Genomic DNA, 26,187 nt, shown 5'->3' on the forward strand with positions numbered 1-26,187 from the left:
ACAATGTACACAAATACCTGTGTCTTCTCTGAGTAGGTGGCATGCATGCACCATTGTCAAATTCAGTAAGTTAGAGTAAAACATTTGCACCAAAGTACATTTATCATCTTTATTATCAAACTAAATAAATTATATACTGTACTCTCCCAGGCGTTTCTTTATCACTATTTTAATCTACACCTCATCCTACACTCTCAGACTACATAGGGAATGATCACGTTGCCGTAATATAGTATATTTGTTATCAGATTAATAAACTTTGGAATCCAGTGACTGAATGTGAATGTGCTGCCATCCCCAGATTTATTCATATAATAATTTTCCCAGCCATGCTTCCCTGTGGAGCTATAGTGAGCCTGAACCACGATTAAAGTGCTGGAGGCTGGGTTGCAATCATTTCCACATAAATAACAGACTTGGTGCTGACCAAATTAACAAACACAAGCCAGGCATCATTTTGCATTGATGTTCATCTAGCATTTCCACCCATGGGCCCAATGGCTGGCACCGTCCTTGCTAAATGTTCTTATTTTCTCATTCCGAATCTAATGATTAAACAAACCTGATTATATCCACAGTAGAAAATTTCAAATTTGAATTTAAATGTATTTATATATTTTTATCACATGCTTCAAAAGGATGACTGGATGACATGTGAGAGCAATTTTTTTCTGGGCAGTAAAGTTGCGGTTAGACCACAGTGTACTTAGGAGGAGACTGAATTCAAATCAACACGTACGATTACAGGCCTCCAGTAATACCAAGCTGTTACACTGCATCGCTGCTTGCCCAGTTCTGCAATCAACGATAATGCACACAATTACTGTACCTGTGTCTTCTCTGAGTAGGTGACATGCATGCACCATTGTCAAATTCAATAAGTTGGAGTAAAAAGTTAGCACCAAAGTACATTTATCATCTTTATTTTCAAACTACCACTGAACAAAAATATTAACGCAACATGTTTATATGTGTTGGTCCCATGTTTCATGAGCTGAAATTAAAGATCCCAGAAATGTTCCACATACACGAAAGGCTTATTTCTCTAAGATTTTGTGCACAAATTTGATTACATACCTGTTAGTGAGCATTTTTCCTTTGCCAAGATAATCCATCCACCTGACAAATGTGGCATATCAAGAAGCTGATTAAACAGCATGATCATTACACAGGACATTAAAAGGCCACAAACAACTGCCACAAAGTGTGCAGTTTAGTCACACAACAGAATGCCACAGATGTCTCAAGTTCTAAGGGAGCATGCAATTGGCATGTTGACTGCAGGAATGTCCACCAGAACTGTTGCCAGAGAATTTTATGTTAATTTCTCTACCATAAGCCGCCTCCAACGTCGTTGTAGAGAATTTGTGGGTATCTTTAGCAGGAACACGGGAATCTATGTTTGATCACCCCCTCATAACTCTGATAACTATTTACTAAATTACATTTCTATGATACAAGGGTGAACACAATCTTGCATACAGTAACTCCAGATAGATCTCTTCTATCAAAAATTATGTTTTTATAGCTGTACAGTGTGCATATTAGGACATGCGTACTCGTGTGTCCATATTAGGTACACTGTATAGTTATAACAACATCGCAACCTGTGCAGAAAACAGTTTGTCCCACAGCAGACTTTAATAATAACAATGGCACAGATGGTGTTGTGAGCCAATAGACACAACTAATTGAAAAGAAGAATATCCAGTTGGCATCATTGCTATCTTATTAGATAAAACATTTTAGTTGTTATAATTGCAACCAGGGTAAAGATACTTTTTGTGGTTTGGACCTCTCTAAAACTTTCAGGAGTGTTATGACCAGACAGCGTTAAGCTTTGTCCTGATATCCACTCGGAATGGTTGAATGCGCAGTATGTGCCCCACTATGTGCCACACTATGATCGCCCAGTGAACTACATCCAATGTACTCACTAAGTCAAGTCATAATATGTTACCGAATTAACAGATGGAATCCAGCAGAGGAAGCGGTGTTTGAATCCCATCTGTGAAAATGATTTATTTAAATATTTTTCTGATATCATTATAATACAAACTGCTGCAACGTTCCAGTACAGAAGCTTCACACAGTACCAAATAAAATTCAAATTACAGGTCATAACATTTTTGACAGCTCAACAAACAGATAAGACTGCATTGAGATGATGCGTAATAAGGAAACAATTCATCTATGTGAAGCTGAAATAATGGACATCGGCGCCATAAAAAAAAACATAACTGCTGTGTTGTCATTTCTGAAACAATATCCATGGATTTGAGTTGCTCAAATGTCATAATATAGTATCTTGTTTGATGGGCTGAGACTTCGTTGCTTGTTAGCCACCACAATTGTCAGACGTTGCAATTCCCTTATCAAACGACTGTTGTCGATCCTTTAAATGATATATCCACTTTGCTTGACCTTGTACTCTGTAGTGATTCCATTTCCTGTTGAAGTACAATAGGCCTTGCAACAGGTGTGTACTGCCATGGCAAGTGGTCCTCCTTAACAGACTGTCAATAAAGTTGTTTTTAAATTCCATTTCCTGTTGTTAGTGCTTCAAAACGAATATATGACAACATTGTTACAAATACAGAACATAACTTGTCTCTGCTTTTAAACATTTGGATAAAAAAGGTTACATGCTGATTACTTTACAAGTTTTACAGATAATTTTTTTTATTTTTAAAATTTTATACAGGGATTTGATAAACTAAAGGCATTCTTTTACTGTGCACACAAATATGCTATCAATTTTACCTGCTTGGAGAAGTATGTGATAAACTCAAGTTCTCAAAATCGTCTTCCTCAAAACTGAACAGTTAGGATTTGTCACAATAGTCATAAAATAACTTTTACTCAATGGACTTTAGCCTAATATTGATTTGAGGTTAAGCAGCATGACACAGCTCTGCTAGATTAACTGTTCTCATCCCAGGAACCAGCGCAGATTAAATAGTGTATATAGCCCACACATTTTGCACACTGACAAGACTTGCTGATCAGGATATGTCTCTAGCTGGATTCTTCTGTATTATTTGCTCTGTCAGCTAACTCCAACCGCTGTATCAACAGGTTAAGATCCCTCACTGAGTTCAGCAGCGCCCTGTACAGAAGACTGGAGACTGTTTACAGTGGAGACCTTAAGCAAAATCCTGCTTCTTAGTGGCCCCAGGAATTTGTATGTACTGCCAATACATATAATTATTCCATCCAAAGTGCTGTTATTTTAAATACGATTTGAAGAAATGGACAGATGGTGCTTTGTGAATCTGGGCAGATTGTCCGCCTCGTTCTGAGATTGTAAAAAGATAGGGAATAAAGGGGCACAATATGTGAGAACACTAGGCTACAGTATACGCAATGTGCAAAGAGATCGATGTTGGTGAAAGTCAATATTCTATGGCCATAGCCACTGTCTTTGGTCGCATGATACATTTTACAATGGAGACTCTCTTCAGTCTATGGATACCCTCTTCAACTCAACTGAAAGGCAGATCTGAAGCACTGTTGCTGCACGATTACCAATACCACCTATTCATAAAGTAGCTATGGTGGCATAATATGTCCAGTGGTCATTGCACTTAACAATGACGCTACCTAAAATAGGTGCATCCATATAGTGAATAGAAATGATTCCAAGTGGTGAATGTCTATGGAACATTGCAGGTAGACATTTAGAAAGCTTCTATATATATTAACAGTTTAGTATAACAGTAGAATCCATGACTTCTGCTAACGGGTTCTGAAACAAGAGGTCAGATTGTCAAAGCGTTGTGTCGATGAACATTGAGAATGGACAAGAGCGAGAACAATTGAAAACCATTTTCTTAATCACAGGACCTTTAAACTGTTTCCTCGTCCTTATCTACGTGTTACAGATAAGGAGCGTATACTATAGATACCGTTGGGGCATCATTGCACCATCAAATGGCATAAGAACTCTTCTTGGCTAATGTGAGATTCTTTACACAAAGATAATGCCCCTGAGCATTAGGCTACAGCAGTACCTAGATTCTTCTTTTCAGTAATGGAGCATATTTGAATATTAGAGCTGTGCTCTAAGTGAAGCATTCCATTTCTTAATGGCTTTTTACAATATTAGTGCAGCCAAATTTAAACGAATGGTCTGCTGGCACAGTCACATATAAACATTGAAATTATTATGCTTCATAACATGTGAAACTGTTGCACATCAGGAAATTACAAGAGATGGAAGTATTATTTTTATATTCCAAAGGAAATACCGTACAAAAGTAAAGAATGTGAGAATGAATAAGAACAGATCCATAATAACAAAGTTCAAGAATTGTAGTTGCAGATTATACATATGCAGATTTTAAAATAATACAATGTCGAGTTGCCCTAATTTAGCAATCCAACTAGGCCTATACATCATTTTGTTGTATTTTAGTCGTTATTTTGTTTTGGGTGGGGCATGAATACCCTTGTACAATGTAGTTACATGATCAACATAGTGAATGTAAGCTATAAACAGTTCAAGGAGTTTGAAATAAAACAATTATATACTCATATATTACACAAATATAGATCCTTTTTTTTCTACTTTGACACAATAAATGTATTGCAGGAAACCAAAATAAAAGTATTTGTGAAAGATATTCCAAGTAGACACTGTCGGTTTCCATTTTGTTTCAATTGTTGGGAGTGCTGAAGAAACAGTGGCACAACAGGTAATCCCGCCACTGGCCTTTGAGAAGGTGCCTCTTGTGTACAAAGGGAAATAAGAATTCATTGGGTGCAGAGTAGTGGTGGGGAAAAAAGGGCCAACTGTGCTGTCTGCTTGGTGGTAATAATAGGCCATACATAGTGATACTGGGAGGAAAAGTCAGTTCTTGAAACTATAGCAAGGTATCCCTCATAAAGCCAACGCCAAGAATCAGGATGGCAAGTCCGTAGCTTGTAGCTATCCTAGTACCTGTGAATGAAGGCATACAGTCAGGACATATACAGTGTTTATCTTCACACAAAATATGTGCACAGTTCTTATCTTTAACACGTACTGCTGCGGAGAAAGATGTGCAAAAGCTATCATGGCACTAGTCTGAAACATTTTATACATTGTGCACATATGGAATGATCTTATTCTTAAATGAAATATGCATATGGAATACAAAAAAAGCATTATATATGTTTGAGCATCACCGTCTCACAACTGTATGATACTGAAAAGCCTGGCCGTCTTATGCGCATTTGGTTCATTTGCTTCTCAGGGACATTGTCCTTGAATTGATAAGATCAAGACGACAGGAAAAAGGCATCGATGCATTTCTGTCCAAAGGATAATGATACAGAACGTGTAGTACAGTAGGGAGAGATAAGGAGATATTCTGAATGGCAATACTCTACTGTATATTGACACAAGATTTCCTTCTGTTTAATCTCCCTGTAACACACAAGCTAAAATAGAATTCAAGGTCTAAAAGAATCAAAAGAAACCAGATTCCCTAATGAACTGTTTCTGGTACCTGCCCGGGACTGAAAAAGAGGCACAAGAAAAAAATGTAATCCTACGAAACAAAGGCAGCATTAAGGAAATGGAAAATGAAATATTCCCTAAATCATGGTGACATTTACTGGATTTTTCCGTCAGACCAAGCACAGCAATGTTCTAAGAGGAGAATTGTCTGGGGACACTATGGTTCGGCCAAGCTCAATATCGGGAGGAGGAAAAAGACGGAGGCCTGTAACCCGCTGTTCCTCCCTGCCAGATTTCATTTGGCCCGGGGTGATCAAGTGAACAGTATTGCCACAGAGGAGCAGCAATAACGCTAGGCCAAAATATCCTCTGCATGGAGAATAATGAATCAGCTCGCAGCCTGGGAGGCTGGACTAGGTTTACATGCCGATAGACACAGCTCTGATGACCTGCAGTGAATCTCTCACACCATCCATGAGAGCTCCACCTTAAAACATACTCAAACCCCGGAATATAGCTTAAATGCAATTCTTCGATAAATACTGAAAAAGTGATGTCACAGGAAACACTTTTTACAAAACCTATCATTTACCACAAACAAACTAAATATTTAGGTTACAACATGAGTACTACACTACTAAATACCAAACCAAGTACTGTTGCTGTACAAGTACTGACTGTTGCTGTACAAGTACCACCAATAGTATACAGCCTGAGTCTCCAGTTTACTCCTTATTTTGTCTAATGGAATACAGATTTGAAATATAGGGTAGAGTGACCTCCCTGCTGAGGGTGGTTGCGTCACCCAGGCATATGCCGCTGCCATAGGGAGAGAGCTGGCCTGGCGCCATCTATCTGCCTACATGATGGAGCTAGTGGTGGGCTACTGAAAAAAAATGTGATAACACAGTCTGACTTGTGTAGCAAATCCCAGCTGGGATTTCGTGATATCTGAATGTACAGTAGCTAGGTTCGATGTCATACACCCGTGTTTCACAAATTCTCCCTGTTCTCAGTGTCGTTCACCACTCAGCCATGTCTGATAGGACAGGGTTATTCCTTCTTCTGTGTTTCAAGTTGCATGAGCACTTTGGGAAGATGATATGAAAGCAGTTATTTTCCAGAACTGGTTGGCGACTTGCCAAACAGTTTAAACAAAGTTGAAGGCCTTTTGGTACAGTACATATCACTTCTGGGACATTTGTTGTATTTCATTTCAGTGACCCAAAGCGTTGAAAAACCAACAGTGCCAAAACCAATATATGCAGACTTTAAGGTAACTAGACCTGACACATTGGTCTTCTCTGCACAGGAACGCAATGCAGGCAAACCACCATGCACTTAATTCCTACTCGGCTAACAGTTGCCATCGTTTACAGGTAAGGCTATGTGGAGAATCGTTTTACTCTCACAGGTCTAATTTCATCCAATTGTTTGACAATTGTTGTTCATCGACCAAAAACCTGCATTTGCAGCAATGTAACTGTCCTCCAGTCATAACAGTGCTCAGTAAAGGTAAGACCGCAGGGGGAGCAATAGAGGAACATTTATCAGTGTCATACACCGCACAGAGCATTCAGCGCCACACAGTTGTCAGCATAATTTGGTGCACCTCTGCCTCATAATCACAAACTGCAGTCTGGGGGTTTATTCGGCTGTATTTCCACATTCAATTGTAATTTTCACTCGCTACAGTGTCCTTCAGTGTCTTTTTGATTAACTACATGGGGGAATTGCTTTAAAGTGGAACAAGCTGACAAGCGGACAGCAGACTGAAGGCAGACAGACAAGAAACATGCAGATGGACAAGCAGACAGACAGACTGACATACAGGCAGAATAAAAGACAGAAAAAAAGATACAAATAGTTAGATGGATTGGCTGATGATTTACCCTACTGAAGGAAAAAATATATATATGAAAAACCAAAGCAGAATCTCTGGCGCCGTTATCTCACCTGAACTGTGTTTGACTGTCTTGGCTGATGAAGTCTGAGAGCTGGAGGTAGAGCGGACCCTCTGGTCGGCGCTCATGCCGTCTTGTGCTGCTGTGGAGCCTGTCTTGCGGGGCTTCTTATCTGCTGTCAGGTGGGACAGGGGGGACGTCTTCTTGACCGGTCTGATGCGGGGTCGGGTGCTGTTTACCTTCAGGTAGGCCTGGACCTTGTACTCCAGCAGCTCTCCATAGTTGGCGTTGGTGACTCTGCACTCATACAGGCCCTCGTCACTCTTCCCCACCCGGGAGATCTGCAGTTTGTGGGAGATGTCGTTTCCCTGTACCTTCACCGTCTGTAGGGAGATAAAGAGATGTTCAATGAACGATGCAGGAGCAACTACATCCCATCCACATGACTGGTGGTTCAGTACAAACAACCATGTAATGACACAACATTAGAAACATCAAACTATTTTTTTTGGTCACATACACCTGTTCAGCAGATGTTAATGCAGGTGTAGCGAAATAGTTGTAATGGTGATGGTTTTATGTGTCCATACTTATGGTGTCCATATTAGGAAATGTGATGTTGCCCTAGTATGGACACTGTAAAAACTCTGTACATACAATAACTTACACTTATTTTAGTCCCTTCATCGTCTGGATCAGGTTCTGGTATCATTTCCATCTAAGAAAACGGAGAAAATAAAAATACACTTAAAAAAGCTGAAGATACGTTTGAAAAGGAGACATCAATGCATTACGAGACTCTAACATGCTGACCACACTGCTCGCGTTGTGTGCGCGAGGGTGGCAAAATAAATACATACATGTTATTCAATCATTGCACCCACACTGCTTGCGTGCGCCAATGAGCGTCTGTGAAGCCAGGCGCTCAAATAGAACTTGGTTCTATTTGTGACGCTTGATGCGCTGCAAGTCCCAGAAGATATACCCACGTGCCATCTCCTCATTGGTTTTTAGGAGCATATACCCATGTGGGTGATTGGAAGATGAACTGAGGTCCATACTCCAGTCAGTAGTGGTAATTCACCTTACAGTTGGTTGCCAACCGCCATATAAAGTCCAAAGAAGATGAATCCTGAAGGAGGAGAGATTACTAGAAACAAACTCGGTTTACAATTTTATTTGTGGATTAATTGTCGGAGTAGATGACCTTGTGCAAATTAGCTAGCAACAGCAAGCTAGCTAGCTAAATTGCCATATATGTTTAATGCTTTTCGATGTGTCCCCAAATTAATATAGTTGGTTCAAAGTTTGTTTTGATATTTCAACCTGCGTGTCTTGGTGTGGGTGGACAAAATCAACATGCACGCAATGGCGCATGTGGATGCACACGCACCAGCGGTCTGGTCAGCATGTAAGAGTGTGGCACTCTAAAAAAATTATAGAATAGTTATATTTTTATACCAGTCTAGTCTTCACAGTCACTGAAGCAAAAATAGTCAAAAAGCCTCTGGCATTCCTCAAAAGTACATTTCAGGTGTAAATGCAGCATCATTCATCGATGGCTATAAATGTTTGATAGCTACATCAATAAACAGTTTATCCCAGATGGAAGGAGCAAAAACATTCCAATTGAACGAAAGATCGACTAAAATGAAAGAAAATGAAATCCCATTTTCTTCCCCATTCTGTACATTTAGAATGAATGAAAAGCTTTGTGAAAAGAATCAATAAAATAAAGTGATTTTGATATTCAGTAAAAGGAAGCATTTTGAAAACAGAATGATTATACTCTTTGACAAATTGACAATTGACACATTTTTCCTCATAAATGGCACTGAACAAGCAATAATTATAAATCATCATCATCTTAAAAAATGTTCTCTCTATAGTCTTATGAAACATAATTAACTGTCTGGGGGCTTTACCCAAAACAAATGTTCAAATAAGAAACTCTCAAAGAAGTTAAAACACAAAGCCATCAAAAAGTGACCCAGCTTTAAGTTGAGCAGCCGGTATTCTAGAGGTTAAGAGTGCTGGGCCAGTAACCGAAAGGTTGCTGGTTTGAATCCCCAAGCTGACTAGATTCAAAATCTGTTGGTGTTCCCTTGAGCAAGGCCCTTGACCCCAATTGTTCTGGATAAGAGTGTCTGCTAAAAATGTCAAACGTGCCCATGTTCTTGCTCTGGTGGCAGTATTCTGGCACTATAGCAAACACTCAGCCCAAAGCCTATATCATGGACTGGGCATTGAATTTCAAATGGACTTATTCCTGGGAAAGTCTGTTAACAGCAGAGCCTCTTTTAAACCTGTCCATGAAAGAAACAGCTACAGAGGGGATAAAAGCTGTCGGCTCCACAGGAGACTTAAAATAAGGCTGGAAAAGTACAGGAGCTACTTAAGAAAACCGGAACGAGAGTGTTTTGTGTCAAGTACATCATTACTTCAGAGAAGCCAATACTTACAATATAATACATTTTTCCAATTCGGATCAATGCTAATAACAGACAGATTGACTGTTAGTTCTTTTTCTGCCGTCATCAATCTTCACAGATGTCAGACACAAAAGTTTACATTTTACCCTCACCATCTCAGACAGACCATTCTCTTTTGAATTGCCAAGACAAAGTTGAATGTGGTGCAGTGGTCATTTTGCCACTCTTTTTTAGATGTAATTCTAATCAGTCATTTTGACTAAAAATATCATTAAGTCACATTTTTGTCATTTGAATAATGATTTAGTCTAGTTATTGTCAAAATGATGAGAACAGTGGGCCATTTTAGTCAACTAAATGCCCTTTCACATTTATTCACATCACATTTGTATTGCCTCATTAACCTACTAGTAAACATAAATCACTGACTTCCCATGTGCACAAACATACATAGCCTTGCCCTACCAACATATTTTTCTGCATAAGATCCTATTCTCTTCCCAACAGTAAAAGTATGACAAACCTATATAAGAATATATAACAATTATGTGACCATGTAAATTCTGAATTCAGCCTACATAGATACTGCATATTACATACACAACAAACAGACTCACACAAGTGCAGAGAGAGAGAGAGTGAGAGTGAGAGAGAGCGCGCGCGAGAGAGAGAGAGAGAGAAGCACAATCACAATCCCCAGATGGTGCCGCAAAGTAGTATGGGTTGCACCTCCATCACTCGGTCCCGTCATTGCCATTGTTATCACCGTTCCACAGACACCCCAGCCACATTTATGTCCAAAAGTAGAACGGGGCTGATGACTGTTTTGCCCAATGATGTAGTCGAGTCACTAAACCTTGAGTCCAAACCTTGAGTCCCCCATGCTTCAATCCGAGTCCAAGTCCGAGTTACCAATGGTTGAGTCACGAGTCCCTATGGTTGAAGTCCGAGTCCCCGTGCTCAAGTCCTGGTCCAAGTGCTCAAGTCTAAGTCACTAGGGTCCACATTAACTCAATATAAAGTTACCCAGTCGGATATAGTGTAGTGGCAAGAGGGATTTAGTCAATAAACATTTTTCTATCCATAGACTACTGGTAATGTTACCAGGGCAACGTTCAGTTGCAAAACGTTTCTGATAGAAATTCCACGAATAGAACCTATGTTATTTTTTATTCTATTTGCCAGAGAGGCATGTTTGTTCTACATCTATCTGAATGTTCCAAAATGTTGTGTCCTGCTGAACGTGCCCCAGGTTGTTAGCTATAACCAGCTAATGAGGTAACATGACTGAACAAGGTGTAGCATAAAGACAGAGGCGTCTTGCCCATAGGGGGCACAGGGGCATGTTCCCCATCAGATTTGTCCTGTTAAAAATAATAAAGTTGAAGTTGGCTTTAGCTAGTCCAGATAGGTTCCACATTTCCCAATGTCATAACTATCTACCAAGAAGCCATTTCAGGCTATCAATCAAGAGTAGCTAGCTTGTCTAACTATCTTAGCTGGCATGCCTGCTGGCAAGGTTGTTAGTTTCAAGTTTGAATGTACAGTGAATTGCCTTTCTTGCAAAATAAAAACTCAACAATGCAATAATCAATAACATTGTAATACTAGAAGAAACACACAAGAAATAAGAAGAAATATGAAGAACACAATAAGTAAGCAAGCATACTACTGTATATACAGGGTCAGTTTCAATACCATATTTACAGTGTGCAGGGATACTGGAGTGATGAAGGTAGATACTGTATGTATAGGGGTAAGGTGACTAGGCAATAGGATATAAGATAAACAGAGTAGGATAAAGACTTTAGAAAAGCAAGCAATTTAGAAAAGCAAGCAAATACTAAATGTATCAAATAAGACTCACATTCCTTTCAATAGTTTACTTAGATTTGAGCAAAGATGCTGAGAAGCATTTTTAGTTTCTTTAAAAAAATAACCACCATTCAGGATACAGGCAGTTCAAGATGTATGCTTAGATATGTGGGAAAAGTAACATATTTTTTACATAGAATTAAGCATAAGGATTATATCTTTAGATTGCAGAAAAATCTGTTTCAAGTGTTTGATATGGTTAACACTCCGGTCCGCAAGTAGCATACTTTTAGAACAGCCCGCGATATGCTTAATGAATGTAAAATGCGGCCCGCCAATGCACGATAGAAAGAAAAAAAACATAGAGAAAAAAACATATATTTTGAACGGTAATGGCTAGAATCAAGCTGTGGGAGACTTGGCTAGTACGTTCGCGAGACTACAAATTACAAAACGTTTCTATAGTCAAGGGAGCAAAAAACATAGCTAGATATTTGTATTACTGTTAAACTTAATTCTGCTATTGTTTTTAATTTCTTAAAACAGCTTGTGTTTCTTAACCAGGAAAAAGGTATCTAACTAGAAGGCTGGTGCTGACTGGTTAGCTACAGGGAAGCAAGAGAGTCCCCTGTGCAATGTGTATGATCAGAGGCGGAGCCAGAGTGGAGCCTGTCTGCACACACTCATCGCTTGCTCCCCCGCAGCTCATGAGCTGATGTAGGATTGGCTGTGTGCGCCGATTGTGGCACATCCTTCCCACTCCTACACAGAACATCTGTGCTGCTAATATTAATTGTGCTCATCACTGAAAAGCTCTCAATCTTTCCAAAAACTCTTGTCCAGTCCACTTAGTAGTCTGATTTTAGTCACAGAGACAATTTCGTCTCGACTTGTTTTAGTGAACTGAAAAATAATTTAAGTTTAGTTATAGTTTTTTTCTGGGTCTATTTAGTCAGTTATAGTCTCGTGAGAATTGTGTCACTGAAAAATAGGTGCTTGGTGAATATTTTTGCCACTATTTTTGGTGATGAAATTAATACTGTGGTGATGTGAAGGCAATTGGTGGGGCTCCTGCATGGATTTCACCAAAGTCATCTATCTCAATCTTTTTCTTTACAAACTGCACCCTGATTAAACAATTGGTGGGGCTCCTGCATGGATTTCACCAAAGTCATCTATCTCAATCTTTTTCTTTACAAACTGCACCCTGATTAAACAATATATGTCACCTGGGCTAGATCATCTTCTTAAAAGAAAGACATCCATTCACCTCTGCCTACCTGGTTTCCCTCTGTATTCAGACATCATGTATTTCTTAAAGTGGACATAGAATGTTAAATACTCTTGACATTCATCTACCCTTCAATAACCAAAGAATAGATCCAGCAGAAAGAGATTGGAGTATGCCTAGCCTGTCTCTCCAGTTCAGTTCTGGATCACAGGTTTATGGGGTGCTTTATCCCAATTGGGTCTGGCGAATTTACAGTGGCTTTGCGAACCATAAAAATGCTGGGCATTTAACTGTCGAACTCCATTAGTCAATTAGCCTTGTACAAACAAATGCAATTGACTTAATTGTGAAATAATGAATTTCAGATATTATTTCAGAATCCAGACATTTATCATGAAGTGTAATAGACATTTATAGGCCACTTGCAGACTGCCGTTGTGTGTCATCAGACACTTAACTGTCACGGAAATGTGCTGATTTCATAATGAGAGAAATCTATACAAATGTACACAAGCGTAAGCCTATCTGTAGCTTGAGCGGAACTGAACAGCTTGGTTTTTCAAATGGCAAATAGACGTGTAGTCTTAGAATGCCCATTTTCATCAATAATGATACCCCTTCGCCTGCGAATGTGTTCTGTTTAATTTACAAGCGTTCTTTAGATTGACTGAATGTCTTTTGACATTGATGCAAAAGTTTAAAGTGACAATAAGAAACAAAAGAGCCATTGCTTTCTCATTTATATTTCATTTTCGACGCCTGGCTGCATTCTGAGCTCGACACACTCTCAGCAGTTTGGAGTATCTCAATTTCAATCTCTTGTCTCTTTATTACAAAAACCCTCCACTGTGACACACTGCTATTTCTCATGCAAACTGAAATTGACTTCTTGTAAAATGAGTCCCACAATTACTGTGTAAAAAGAAAGGGGCCGCCCAGGTCCCTGCAACCAAATGGTATTATCTACGTTGAAATTCTGTATAGACCTACTGCACTTGCACTCATCATTACGATTGTCTGGCTTATTTCATTATGTCTGTTATGATCCTCATGTTATTGTCTATAGGCCTTTGTGTTACATTTAATCAGAGGCAGCCTTGATTTAAAAACAAATCAGGTCATAAGATCAGCAGCAACAACGTGTTGAAACATGTCTCTATGTCCTTTATGCTTTTAAATGTCTGATGTACAGTATGTATGTTGTCCTTTCGTTTATATAGTTTTCATGTTCACCTGCACGGGGACTACAGATGTTGCACGGGGACTACAGATGTTGCACGGGGACTACAGATGTAAATGAGCTGTTAGCTAAATCTGTTGCAACGCACCACTTCTCACTTTTGATATATTTTGGTTGTGCATTGTACTACACATATAAATAAACAACTAGACTCGCCCTCTCATCCTTCTGGCCTAAGCCCCTTGAGCTCAACAAGCTATTCCCTCCTCACTGTCGGAGGAATTGAGGAGCAATACGATACGATAGCGTTACTGAGCCTGCCCAAGCCAACAACCAAATGAAAGACGATCAACTTGGATGTAGATTCACTTTCGGTAACACTTGAGTCTTTAATTGGTGGAACTGCCACGTCAGTTTTGGATATTACAACAACAAACGAGTTACTACAAACAACTAACACTGTTCTTTTCCCCTTGCACTCGAGATAGAATAGCAGAATGTGTACTACGTTTTCTTTTACTACGCTTAAGCCCCATTCACATTACATCTAAGCAGTCCGTTGCGTTACGCCTGATGTCATTCATTTCAATGGGGACCGTCCACAACGGACGGAATGGTATCGCAGCGCCCCCTTGCGGTTGAAGGCTCAGTTGCAAAACTACTGAGCTAGAGTCCGTCAATAGAACAGGAAGTTACCAAACCACAGAGCAAGAAAATAATATGTGGTTTTCGGCAATGGCCGTATGGGACAATTACGCATTCCTATAAGTAAGTACTAGTTTAGTAGCCTAATGTTAAATAATACACCTTGGCTGTTTCACTGTTGCCTCCCGTTATATTTTATTGTGATGGTAATGACACTTTTTTTAATGATAATTATTGGGTGGAGGTCACTAGCTACAGTATCTTCAACCTATCCTACATTTTAGCTATCTAGATAGCTAGTTGCTCTGTAAACTAGCTTGACTTGAGGAAAGTTGAGGAAAAAGTTAAAAAGTTGAGGAAAAAGCTCCTCTCCTCCATTTCTCCTCCATTACATCAACAATTCAAAGACGATAACAAATGCGCTGGGTGAAAATGGTGCTGTTTCCCCAAATGTGGATTCGATCTTTAAAACCTTTTACCGCAGTGAGCTAAATCAGGGTCACCAGTGTTTTATTAGTATTCTTAAACAAATCTACTTTGAAACAAAAGTATACACATCACACACATGGTTATGGGCTTAAATAAAATAAGACACCTGTACAATGTCAGATATGGAGTTGAAATGTATTCAATTATTTTGAGTGTGCATCCCACTATTACACTTTATATATATCACAGAAGACTGAAATATAACAAAACGTTTGACATAGAAACTCCGGATTTCAAAAAAAGATATGTTTATTAATTATGAAATTATTAAAATGTTGAATAATATTTCACCCATAAGGCCACTAGAGAGTGATTTGGTCATTTGACTACAGCCAACAGGCAAAGGTTAATTAGCAGCTATTTTCAATCAGTTGAAAAATTGGCACTAAGGCATACCATGACTGAAGTAAGCTTGCAAGCAAGCGTTTCACTGTTTCATGTGCACGTGACAAATAAACTTTGATTTGATTCAAAAAGTAGAAGCCCTGTGCACAGCATTGCGTTTTCTTTAAGTTGCTGGTTAGTAACAACTTAAGAGTCCAAAACACATGTAAAAAAAAAATAAAAAACGGTCAATATTGATTCATTGTCTGAGGCTGTCCTGATATGGACACTATTTTCCAGTGTGCCGTTTTTAACATGTGTTTTGGGAACTACAAGTGAACTTTATTTACAAAATCTCTGAACCTTTAAACAAGTCCTCTGTGATAACATCAAGTGCCCGATAATAACGTTAGAGTGTGTTAAGTTGGAGTACATAAAACACCATGCAGCCTTGTAAGTGCTCACTAATTACAAACCTCACTGACTCTTGAGTAGGCGCTCAAGACGTTATGGCCCAAGATCTGTGGTTAATGTTAATTATAGTCACTGAAATCATGTTATTGAGTTCTTCTCACATGAAAAGAGCAGCAAAGGCTACACTGCAATTGGTCAAGTATCAGGTGCTGCAATGGCAATTACATGTAAAATAGTTTCACAGCAGTATCTCCCGATATGAGAGAGAGTGTAGGACTCAGATTCAGTCATCTAAACAGCCTTCCAAATGTGCAAAGGTGTTAATAATAGCAAATATTTTAAATAGACGGGACAAAACAAGTTTGGAATACTCAGTGGTGTAAAGTACATTAAGTAAAAATACTTTAAAGTACCATTTAAGTATTTTTGGGGAGTATCCTATTTATATTTTTGACAACTTTTACTTTTACTCCACTCTTACTTGTTAAATTTTTTTATGCTTAGCAAGACAGGAAAATGGTCTAATTCACACACTTATCAAGAGAACATCCCTGGTCATCCCTACTGCCTCTGATCTGGCAGACTCACTAAACACAATTGCTTCGTTTATAAATTATGTTCGTAAATTAATAAAAACAAGGAAATCGTGCTGTCTGCTTCATATAAGGAATTTGAAATGATTTATACTTGTAATTTTGATACTTTAGTATATTTTAGCGATTACATTTACTTTAAATACTTAAGTACATTTAAAACCAAATACTTTTAAACTTTTACTCAAGTAATATTTTACTGGGTGACTTTCATTTTTACTTGTGTCATTTTCTTTTAAGGTATCGTTACTTTTCCTCAAGTATGTCATTTGGGTACTTTTCCACCACTGGGAATACTGTACATGTAGCTCACGATTGCATTGTTGTGCTGTTTGCACTAAATCTGCATAATTTATCATCACCTTCTCAGAGGAATTGTAAAAAGAGTTTGAGATAAATCACTCTGCAAATAGTGTAAAGTAATAATGTCTGCATTTCAGTGCTGTTTAGAAGGCATTCAATTAAATTAACATTAAAAAAAGGAAAAAAGTATTGTGGATGAAACAACACTCCTACTCAGCCCTTGAGATGCTCCCGGTGTAGAAACAAGACACAAGATTAAGTTTCAAGAAATATGTTAAAGTAAAGCATTGGCTTTTCAGAATTGGCAGAGGCTGTGTGTTATGACTCACAGTGGAGAAAAAGACAGGAGATGAAACTGAGCCTTTGGGATCTCAAACATACATAGTTCAAGGATGAACAACATCTTACAAAATAACTTATAGACTACCTCCGGATTTCTACGGATAGATGTTGAAGGAAAGCTGCTGCTACACTTTCTATATAGATATCTTCACTGGTATTGATGTTGTTAATACGTCTGGGCAAGAAGTGGCATGGAAAGACCCATAGTATATATTATATATTATTATATTATATTGTTTTAAAATACATTATTCACATTCATGTTGAATAATCACTGTAATTATGAAGCTAACTTTAATATGCACAGTCTAATAACACTATAAGCTATTATCCAATTTGATGGAAGTTAATTGGCACATCAATCAACCATTAAAAACATATTGAGGTATTTAAGTCAAAACCACTGACGGATTACAGATCTTGAGATAGCATAATATCTACAGCTTTTTGTTTTTATAATTACCGGTCTCTTCTTAACTTGTACAGTTGTGTACATCATACACTGTGATGGGTAGTACAGTACACACGACCTGTTCATTGACCAATCAAAGTATTTAGCAAAGTATTGACCCATGACCTTCAGAAATGACTCGTATTTATGTGGCATTGGCACATATGAAATTCCTCAAACGCAATAATACCTGAATACCTCAAATCAATATTATTTTACACTTGCTTAAGGGTTTAAAGGTTAAGCCATGTTTTCCTTGCAATTGGCATACCAAGGGAAGGTACTGAATGTACTGCATTATTGAAAAGCTGTGCTTCACTGGATTCTTTGATTCTAAATGCAAAAGACCCTTTTTAGGCAACAGAAAGTTGAGAGAGAGAGAGAGAGAGAGAGAGAGAGAGAGAGAGAGAGAGAGAGAGAGAGAGAGAGAGAGAGAGAGAGAGAGAGAGAGAGAGAGAGAGAGAGAGAGAGAGAGAGAGAGAGAGAGAGAGAGAGAGAGAGAGAGAGGGAGAGAGAGAGAGAGAGAGAGACCATCTAGAATTCTTGGGGGGAATCCATCCATGCTTTGAAGTTGATACAGTAGGCCTGATATGATGCAACATATAAATGGGCATCAAATACCACAAATTAAATTTAAAAAATACAATAACAGTGAGACTACAATGCAGGCTTAGGTTAAATGTTGCCTCAAAAATATCAGAGCCTTAACAATGATGAGAAACAAGCAATCCAATATAATAATAGTGCACTAATTACTAAAGTATAGTAACATGGACTGATATCAGTCATTTTGATGAATCATTATCAAACTCCCTTTGAGGGGATTGATACAATCATTCTGAATAGAATCAAATTAAAGAGATTCCAGCTGGAAACAAATACACACATTTCCCTCAACGATGCCAATAACACATATTGTATCATACCACTTTCACTGCTTTGTTTTATGTAAAGCCAACCTAACAGTGGGGTATATCCACATATAGAATGTGTTAACATGCGTTACACAACCACATGATATAACCTGTCACCATAGGTCAACATGAGGGTGTTGAGGCACCACAGAGCAGTAACGCTTAACACTCCTGGTAGCTGGCACGCATGGGTGATTGATACCTCTCCCCCTCAAATAGATATCTGGTCTGCTCCATGATTGACACATTGATTGAAATGACTTATTTCACTCACTGAAAATGGTTTCTCACTTCTCCCACCTGAGAGCAAGGAATCCCAAGATTATTTATCCAAAGTAGACATTGACCTTGAATTTCAAACAGCTAAGAAAACCCAAACTGTGTGCAGATACAGTATTGGTTTCTGTGTACACTGTAAAAATAAATGTTGGTTCAACGTACAATTTAAAGGCAACCAGCTACAATACGTTTGTGAGATTGCAAAGAAGAAAAGTTGTTGGGCAACCACAATCAAAAGTTTGTGTGGGGAACATTTTGTTGCGCAAACTCACAATCCTATCACAGCTGCATGCTTTACAATTGTACAGTATTTTGAATCAACATACAAATCAAAATCAAATCAAATCAAATTTTATTAGTCACATACACATGGTTAGCAGATGTTAATGCGAGTGTAGCGAAATGCTTGTGCTTCTAGTTCCGACAATGCAGTAATAACAACAAGTAATCTAACCTAACAATTCCACAACTACTACCTTATACACGCAAGTGTAAAGGGATAAAGAATATGTACATAAAGATATATGAATGAGTGATGGTACAGAACGGCATAGGCAAGATGCAGTAGATGGTATAGAGTACATACATACATACAGTACCAGTCAAACGTTTGGACACACCTACTCATTCAAGAGTTTTTCTTTATTTATTTTTTTACAATTTTCTACATTGTAGATTAGTAGTGAAGACCTCAAAACTATGAAATAACACATATGGAATCACGTAGTAACCAAACAAGTGTTAAACAAATCAAAATATATTTGACAGCTTTGCACACTCTTGTCATTCTCTCAACCAGCTTCACCTGGAATGCTTGTCCAACAGTCTTGAAGGAGTTCCCACATATGCTGAGCACTGGTTAGCTGCTTTTCCTTCATTCTGTGGTCCAACTCATCCCAAACCATGTGACGTAGCACTCCATCACTCTCCTTCTTGGTCAAATAGCTCTTAGACAGCCTGGAAGTGTGTTTGGTCATAGTCCTGTTGAAAAACAAATGAGTCCCACTAAGCGCAAACCAGATGGGATGGGGTATTGCTCAAGAATGCTGTGGTAGCAATGCTTGTGAAGTGTGCCTTGAATTCTAAATAAATCACTGACAGACCCACCAACAAAGCCCCCCACACCATCACACCTGCTCCTCCATGCTTCACAGTGGGAACCACACTTGCGGAGAACATTCGTTCACCTACTCTGCGTCTCACAAAGACACGGCGGTTGGAACCAAAAATCAAAAATTTGGACTCATCAGACCAAAGGACAGATTACACCGGTCTAATGTCCATTGCTCGTGTTTCTTGGCCCAGGCAAGTCTTTTATTCTTATTGGTGTCCTTTAGTAGTTGTTTCTTTGCAGCAATTCGTCCATGAAGGCCTGATTCATGCAGTCTCCTCTGAACAGTTGATGTTGAGATGTCTCGTTTAACTTGAACTCTGTGAAGCATTTATTTGGGCTGCAATTTCTGAGGCTGGTAACTCTAATGAACCTATCCTTTGCAGCAGAGGTAACTCTGGGTCTTCCTTTCCTGTGGTGGTCCTCATGAGAGCCCGTTTTATATTTAACTTTAACAAGGCACACCTGTTAATTTAAATGTATTCCAGGTGACTACCTCATGAAGCTGGCTGAGAGAATGCCAAGAGTGTGCAAAGCTGTCATCAAGGTAAAGAGTGGCTAATTTGAAGAATCTCAAATATTACATATATTTTGATTTGTTTAACACTTTTTTGGTTACTACATGATTCCATATGTTTTATTTCATAGTTTTGATGTCTTCACTATTATTCTACAATGTAGAAAATACACTGCTCAAAAAAATAAAGGGAACACTTAAACAACACAATGTAACTCCAAGTCAATCACACTTCTGTGAAATCAAACTGTCCACTTAGGAAGCAACACTGATTGACAATAAATTTCACATGCTGTTGTGCAAATGGAATAGACAAAAGGTGGAAATTATAGGCAATTAGCAAGACACCCCCCAAAACAGGAGTGATTCTGCAGGTGGTGACCACAGACCACTTCTCAGTTCCTATGCTTCCTGGCTGATGTTTTGGTCACTTTTGAATGCTGGCGGTGCTCTCACTCTAGTGGTAGCATGAGACGGAGTCTACAACCCACACAAGTGGCTCAGGTACTGCAGTTCATCCAGGATGGCACATCAATGCGAACTGTGGCAAAAAGGTTTGCTGTGTCTGTCAGCGTAGTGTCCAGAGCATGCAGGCGCTACCAGGAGACAGGCCAGTACATCAGGAGACGTGGAGGAGACCATAGGAGGGCAACAACCCAGCAGCAGGACCGCTACCTCCGCCTTTGTGCAAGGAGGTGCACTGTCAGCGCCCTGCAAAATGACCTCCAGCAGGCCACAAATGTGCATGTGTCTGCTTCCCCATTCCCAGTAAAACATAAATCAAAACCTATTTATTTCACTTACTTGCTGTTTCGTTGTTCATTTGTTCAGTCGTTTCATTCTCAACCAGGATTTATATGGAACGCCGTTTGGGTCTTTGCGTGTCAAAAAATATATTATTTAACACTATTTGACGTGTCAAATAACACTATTTGACGTGTCAATTAAGCTTGTTGACCAATCAGGACCTGAATGTGACTGCACATCACATAATAATTTAACGCATTCATACATTTTTTACGTAGTTATTACACATTGATTACACTATCACTCATATTTCATGTCACAACGATTTATCGATATGTATGCTATGATGTTGGTAAAGTTGTCTCACACACCTACAGTGCTGGTCATAAAAAAAGCTAGCTAGCTCATGGATGCAAACAATGTTCTTCCCCAAAAACATAGCAAAACGACATCTGTTTCAGTAGCTATAGTTAGCAACCCAACTATAGCTAGGTTTCATCATCTAAAATAACCCAAATTTATAAGACAGTTCTTATTTGATTAATGGTGGTCGGACCCATCTATGTGAAGCTAGCCACAATAAGAATTAGCCACAACAGTGGACTTTGCGGTTGCCTTCAAAATAAAAGTATGGCATAATTCTACCATTTGTATTCATTTGCATCACTGTCAATGACATACTTTAATTTTTAAGGCAAACCGCAAATTCCACTATTGTACCTAATCCTTTGTGGCTAGATTCACAGCACATAACCCGGTCCGGTCGAGCTTCACTAGCCAGTTAAAGCTAGCTGGCTGCTTATAACTTTAGTTTTGGGCAACAGGGTTAAGTAGCTGGCCAGCTATTTATTTTCATGAACTGAAGTTCAATTTCAATAGGTGAACAACAAGTGGCTACCTTGCTAATACGTACTCACAATGATTCCTAAATCATTGCTAAGAATAATGAAAATGACTGCAGTTTCTACTGGTCATTGTTTTCATGCTGGTTGTTTTGGCGCTAGCTAGGTACTAAGCTAAAGCTAGCTATCCCATAGCTATCCCATAAGCTATCCCATAGCTATCCCATAAGTTGCGGTCGAACAAATGATGCCAACGCGGTATTGAAAAGACATTGTTCGTGGCTGATGTTTGCATGCTTGCAGACTTTTTTTGTACAGCTTTGACAGTGCACTGTATCTTTTTTGACACGCAAAGACCCAAACTGCGTTCGGTAATATGTATGAAGCTAATAGCAGTGACACTATTAATGTGTAACTCCGGCTGGGCAACATCTGAAAAGTAGCGCACTTAGTAGTGTGCATGGGTGCTCGACCAGTTGGCGAAAGCCAACATCACCCATGACAGAGAATGGTTGATTGTCAAAGACAATGAATTCCATTATCTTGGCTTTAATGGATTTTGCCTTCGAGTTGTCTCGCTGAAATGTTCTTACTCTTTCAAATGACTGCTCGACTTGTTGACTGCTCGATCCACATAGCAGGCATTGTGGGCTAAGTTAGGAATTCTGTGTTGCCCGTGTAGTGCAATATTTTATGTGGCGTCATTGCATCATGTACCTACGTTATATAGGTATGCACGTCAGCTTTGACATCGGTTTTGCACATCGGCGTTAACTCTAGGATAGGGGGCGGCATTTTCACTTTTGGATAAATAGCGTGCCCAATTTCAACTTCCTTCTACTCATCCCCAGAATATAAGATATGCATATTATTAGTATATTTGGATAGAAAACACTCTGAAGTTTCTAAAACTGTTTGAATCTGTGAGTATAACATAACTTATGTAGCTGGCAAAACCCAAGGACTAACCATTCAGATTTTTCTTTTTTTAGGTCACTGTCTGTTCAATGACTTTTCATTGGGATACTAGATTTCTAAGGGACTTGTTTGCAGTTCCTACCGCTTCCACTGGATGTCACCAGTCTTTGGAAATTGGTTGAGGTTATTCCTTTGTGCAATGAAGAAGTACGGCCATCTTGAATCAGTGTAACATTATCTGTACTGTTTGAGAGTTGTGCAAGACTAGAAAAGTAGCGTTAGTTTGTTGTCCTCCTGTATTGAAAACAGATAGACCCGTCTTCAATTCGATCGATTATTAACGTTTAAAAATACCTAAAGTTGTATTACAAAAGTAGTTTGAAATGTTTTGGCAAAGTTTACACGTAACTTTTGAGATATTTTGTAGTGACGTTGCGCAAATTGGAAGCTGTTTTCTTCTGGATCAAACGTGCCAAATAAATTGACATTTTGGATATATATGGACAGAATTAATTGAACAAAAGGACCATTTGTGATGTTTATGGGACATATTGGAGTGCCAACAACAGAAGCTCGTCAAAGGTAAGGCATGATTTATATTTTATTTCTGCGTTTTGTGTTGCGCCTGCAGGGTTGAAATATGCTACACTCTCTTCTTTTATTGTTGTGCTATCATCAGATAATAGCATCTTATGCTTTCGCCGAAAAGCCTTTTTGAAATCTGACATGTTGGCTGGATTCACAATGAGTGTAGCTTTAATTTGGTATCTTACATGTGTGATTTAATGAAAGTTTAATTTTTATATAATTTTATTTGAATTTGGCGCTCTGCATTTTCCCTGGCTTTTGGCCAAGTGGGACGCAAGCGTCCCGCCTATCCCAGAGAGGTTAAACTAGACATCCAATATGTTCATCGATATATCGTGCATCCCAACTTGAAATGCTTAATATCAAAAGTGGCGGGGTGTCTTCTTGGTCGTAGAAGTGGACATTTTTATAATCTGTCAGTAAATAAACCTTTGCTGGGAGTCCTAATTAGGGGCTTAATTCGAAACTCTTGTTGCTCACTCATCTCCAAATTGTTAAGAAAGAAGCTCATAACGGCTAACTGCTGTTTCGTCCAGGTAGTTTCTGAATCGATTTACCATCAGAGACTGGTTGGCAACGTGGTTACAGGTGCATAGCAGCACAGTACAGTCTGGTGTGAGTCAGTCAAAGTGCAGGGACTTTGGCGTGTCAGAGGGGATGTGGGTTGAGCTATGACCTGTGTAACCTTCCAGTCCAAGCCCAGCTAAGTGTCTATACTCTTGGACGTTTCCCATTCATCACAAAGGATACAATGATCCAGTCGATAATGGCTGTTATTTTCAGCTTTGCCTTGTGCCCTGTCCATTTAGAGTTATGGCTGTACAGGTGTGACTCATAAACAATAACAAGGCACAGACAATTCTCTTTTTCATTCAACAAAGTCTATCATGTCAGGAAATGGGCGTTTGCTCAGACAATCGAGGGCACAACTGATACGAGGATTATTGGCACATATGAGTGCATATCCCGGTGTGATCAGTGCCATAACTGTTCTGCACGACCATACATTACTGTGATATCCCCAAAACCACTATCCAGTGGAAGCCATAAGCAATTAAAGACAGAATCAATGCCCTGAATCAAAACAGTGTGACAGCTCCATTATCCCAGAATATAGGAGCCTCTCTCTCTCTCTCCCTTGCTCCCCTATCTTCCTCTCTCCCTCTGGGTTCATTTGAAGCTGATAGGGCGGTGAGACTGAGAGAGAGAGAGTAGAGAGAGAGAGAGAGAGAGAGAGAGATCTGGGAGTGTTGCAGAGGGAGGCTAGCATAGTGCCATGGTCAATGTCATCCTACACATCAAGGGGATTTGCCACGTTTAATCTAATCTGCCACTTTTATGTGCGGACACTCATCTATTTGACACTCGCACCAGACGTCCATGAGATTCATCCGCGAAAGCTCCACAATGGGCTCTTAATTTATCCTATTACAGTAGGGGAGCAGTCAGGTTGATAACACCGGACCACAGTGAGTCACACCTTGAAGTGGAGATGCCACTCACTACAGTCTCTTAATAGGGAGACATGCTGGGCCCATATTCATGAAGCATCTCAAAGTAGAAGTGCTGATCTAGAATCAGGTCCGCCCCCTGTCCATGTAATCAGACTCATTGTGATCTAAAAGGCCAAACTGATCCTAGATCAGCACTCTGAGGGGCCCTTACCCCTACTTAACTCTTCACTCCAGCCTCAGATCAAACCTTATTAATGTTATTTTAGATCTCCTAGACAGGCTCATGATGAATACCTTCACCAATAATGTAATTAGAATAATTGGCTAATCCATTATGATTTTCCACAGGGCATGAAGTAACAAATACATTTAGGTAATGTGCCAACAACACTTTCGTCAAGTGGATATGAGGAAACAGTTGTAATATAGTGCACAGTGTGTAATTTACATAATTCAATTCAAAATCATTCTTAGAAGTGCTCCAAAAGACTTTAAATATATTACACCAGAAATATTTGTATGTCCTAACTTAGTTTGGTGTGTGTTTAATGCATAAGTTATTAGGTATAATGTATGGTTAACAATGTTAAGGTCTATGCACACATATCAGGACATCAGAACAATAATACGAAATAGTTTCATAGACCAGCAGTTGAAAATGTGTAAACTATTTGTCAAGCGTTTGCCCTTGCGGATAGAACATATCCAAATGTATTTGTCCTATTGAAGGAGACTTCTGATTGACATCTCAAATCCATATGAAAGTATTAAATAACATACAGTACATAATATCAGAAGAATCTTCAAGTATGATACATGCTTTAATATTGATCTATGCAGTGGACAAAAACACATCTCCTCGCTTCCCAACAATCAACAGCACCTTAGAAAATATATGAGCTGATTCTCCTTGTGATGCTGTCGCACTGCAGTTCTGGATCCTATATAACATTCACACCTCCATCTCTGCCTTCTCCCTGTAATCCTTCCCTGGAACTGAGCATCCTGGGCCTCCAATCATCCAAGTCCATGTTTAATTTCCTGTCCCTCCGCGATACATATAAGCCCTTTCCTCCCTGTGCTTTCTATGACTGCAGACAATCGGGATCTGGGTCTGCTGTTTCTAACGGTCATAGGGGTCACAAGCAGAATGCCACATACTGCAGGGTTTCTGTCTTTGTCAGAGAAAACAGATCTGGAACTCTAAAGAAAGAGTTTTTTTGTGTTGTCCTTGAACTATGTTTGTTCTAG

The 26,187-nt window shown here is 39.1% G+C and overlaps 1 protein-coding gene across 1 annotated transcript in view; it reads right to left on the reverse strand.

Annotated features, from left to right (window-relative positions):
• Window positions 1-907: 907 nt before the first annotated feature.
• The window catches only part of LOC129859264 (V-set and transmembrane domain-containing protein 2A-like), a 31,652-nt gene continuing 6,372 nt past the window's right edge, over window positions 908-26,187 (reverse strand). Inside the window, exons 3-5 of the mRNA XM_055928811.1 lie at window positions 8,015-8,065; window positions 7,400-7,730; window positions 908-4,942 (exon numbers count right to left, since the gene is read on the reverse strand). Of these exons, the coding sequence (XP_055784786.1) occupies window positions 4,866-4,942; window positions 7,400-7,730; window positions 8,015-8,065 (459 nt within the window). The 3' untranslated portion in view covers window positions 908-4,865. The remainder of the gene's footprint in view (window positions 4,943-7,399; window positions 7,731-8,014; window positions 8,066-26,187) is intronic.

This window comes from Salvelinus fontinalis, chromosome 7 (assembly GCF_029448725.1).
Source record: "Salvelinus fontinalis isolate EN_2023a chromosome 7, ASM2944872v1, whole genome shotgun sequence".
Taxonomy (NCBI): domain Eukaryota; kingdom Metazoa; phylum Chordata; class Actinopteri; order Salmoniformes; family Salmonidae; genus Salvelinus; species Salvelinus fontinalis.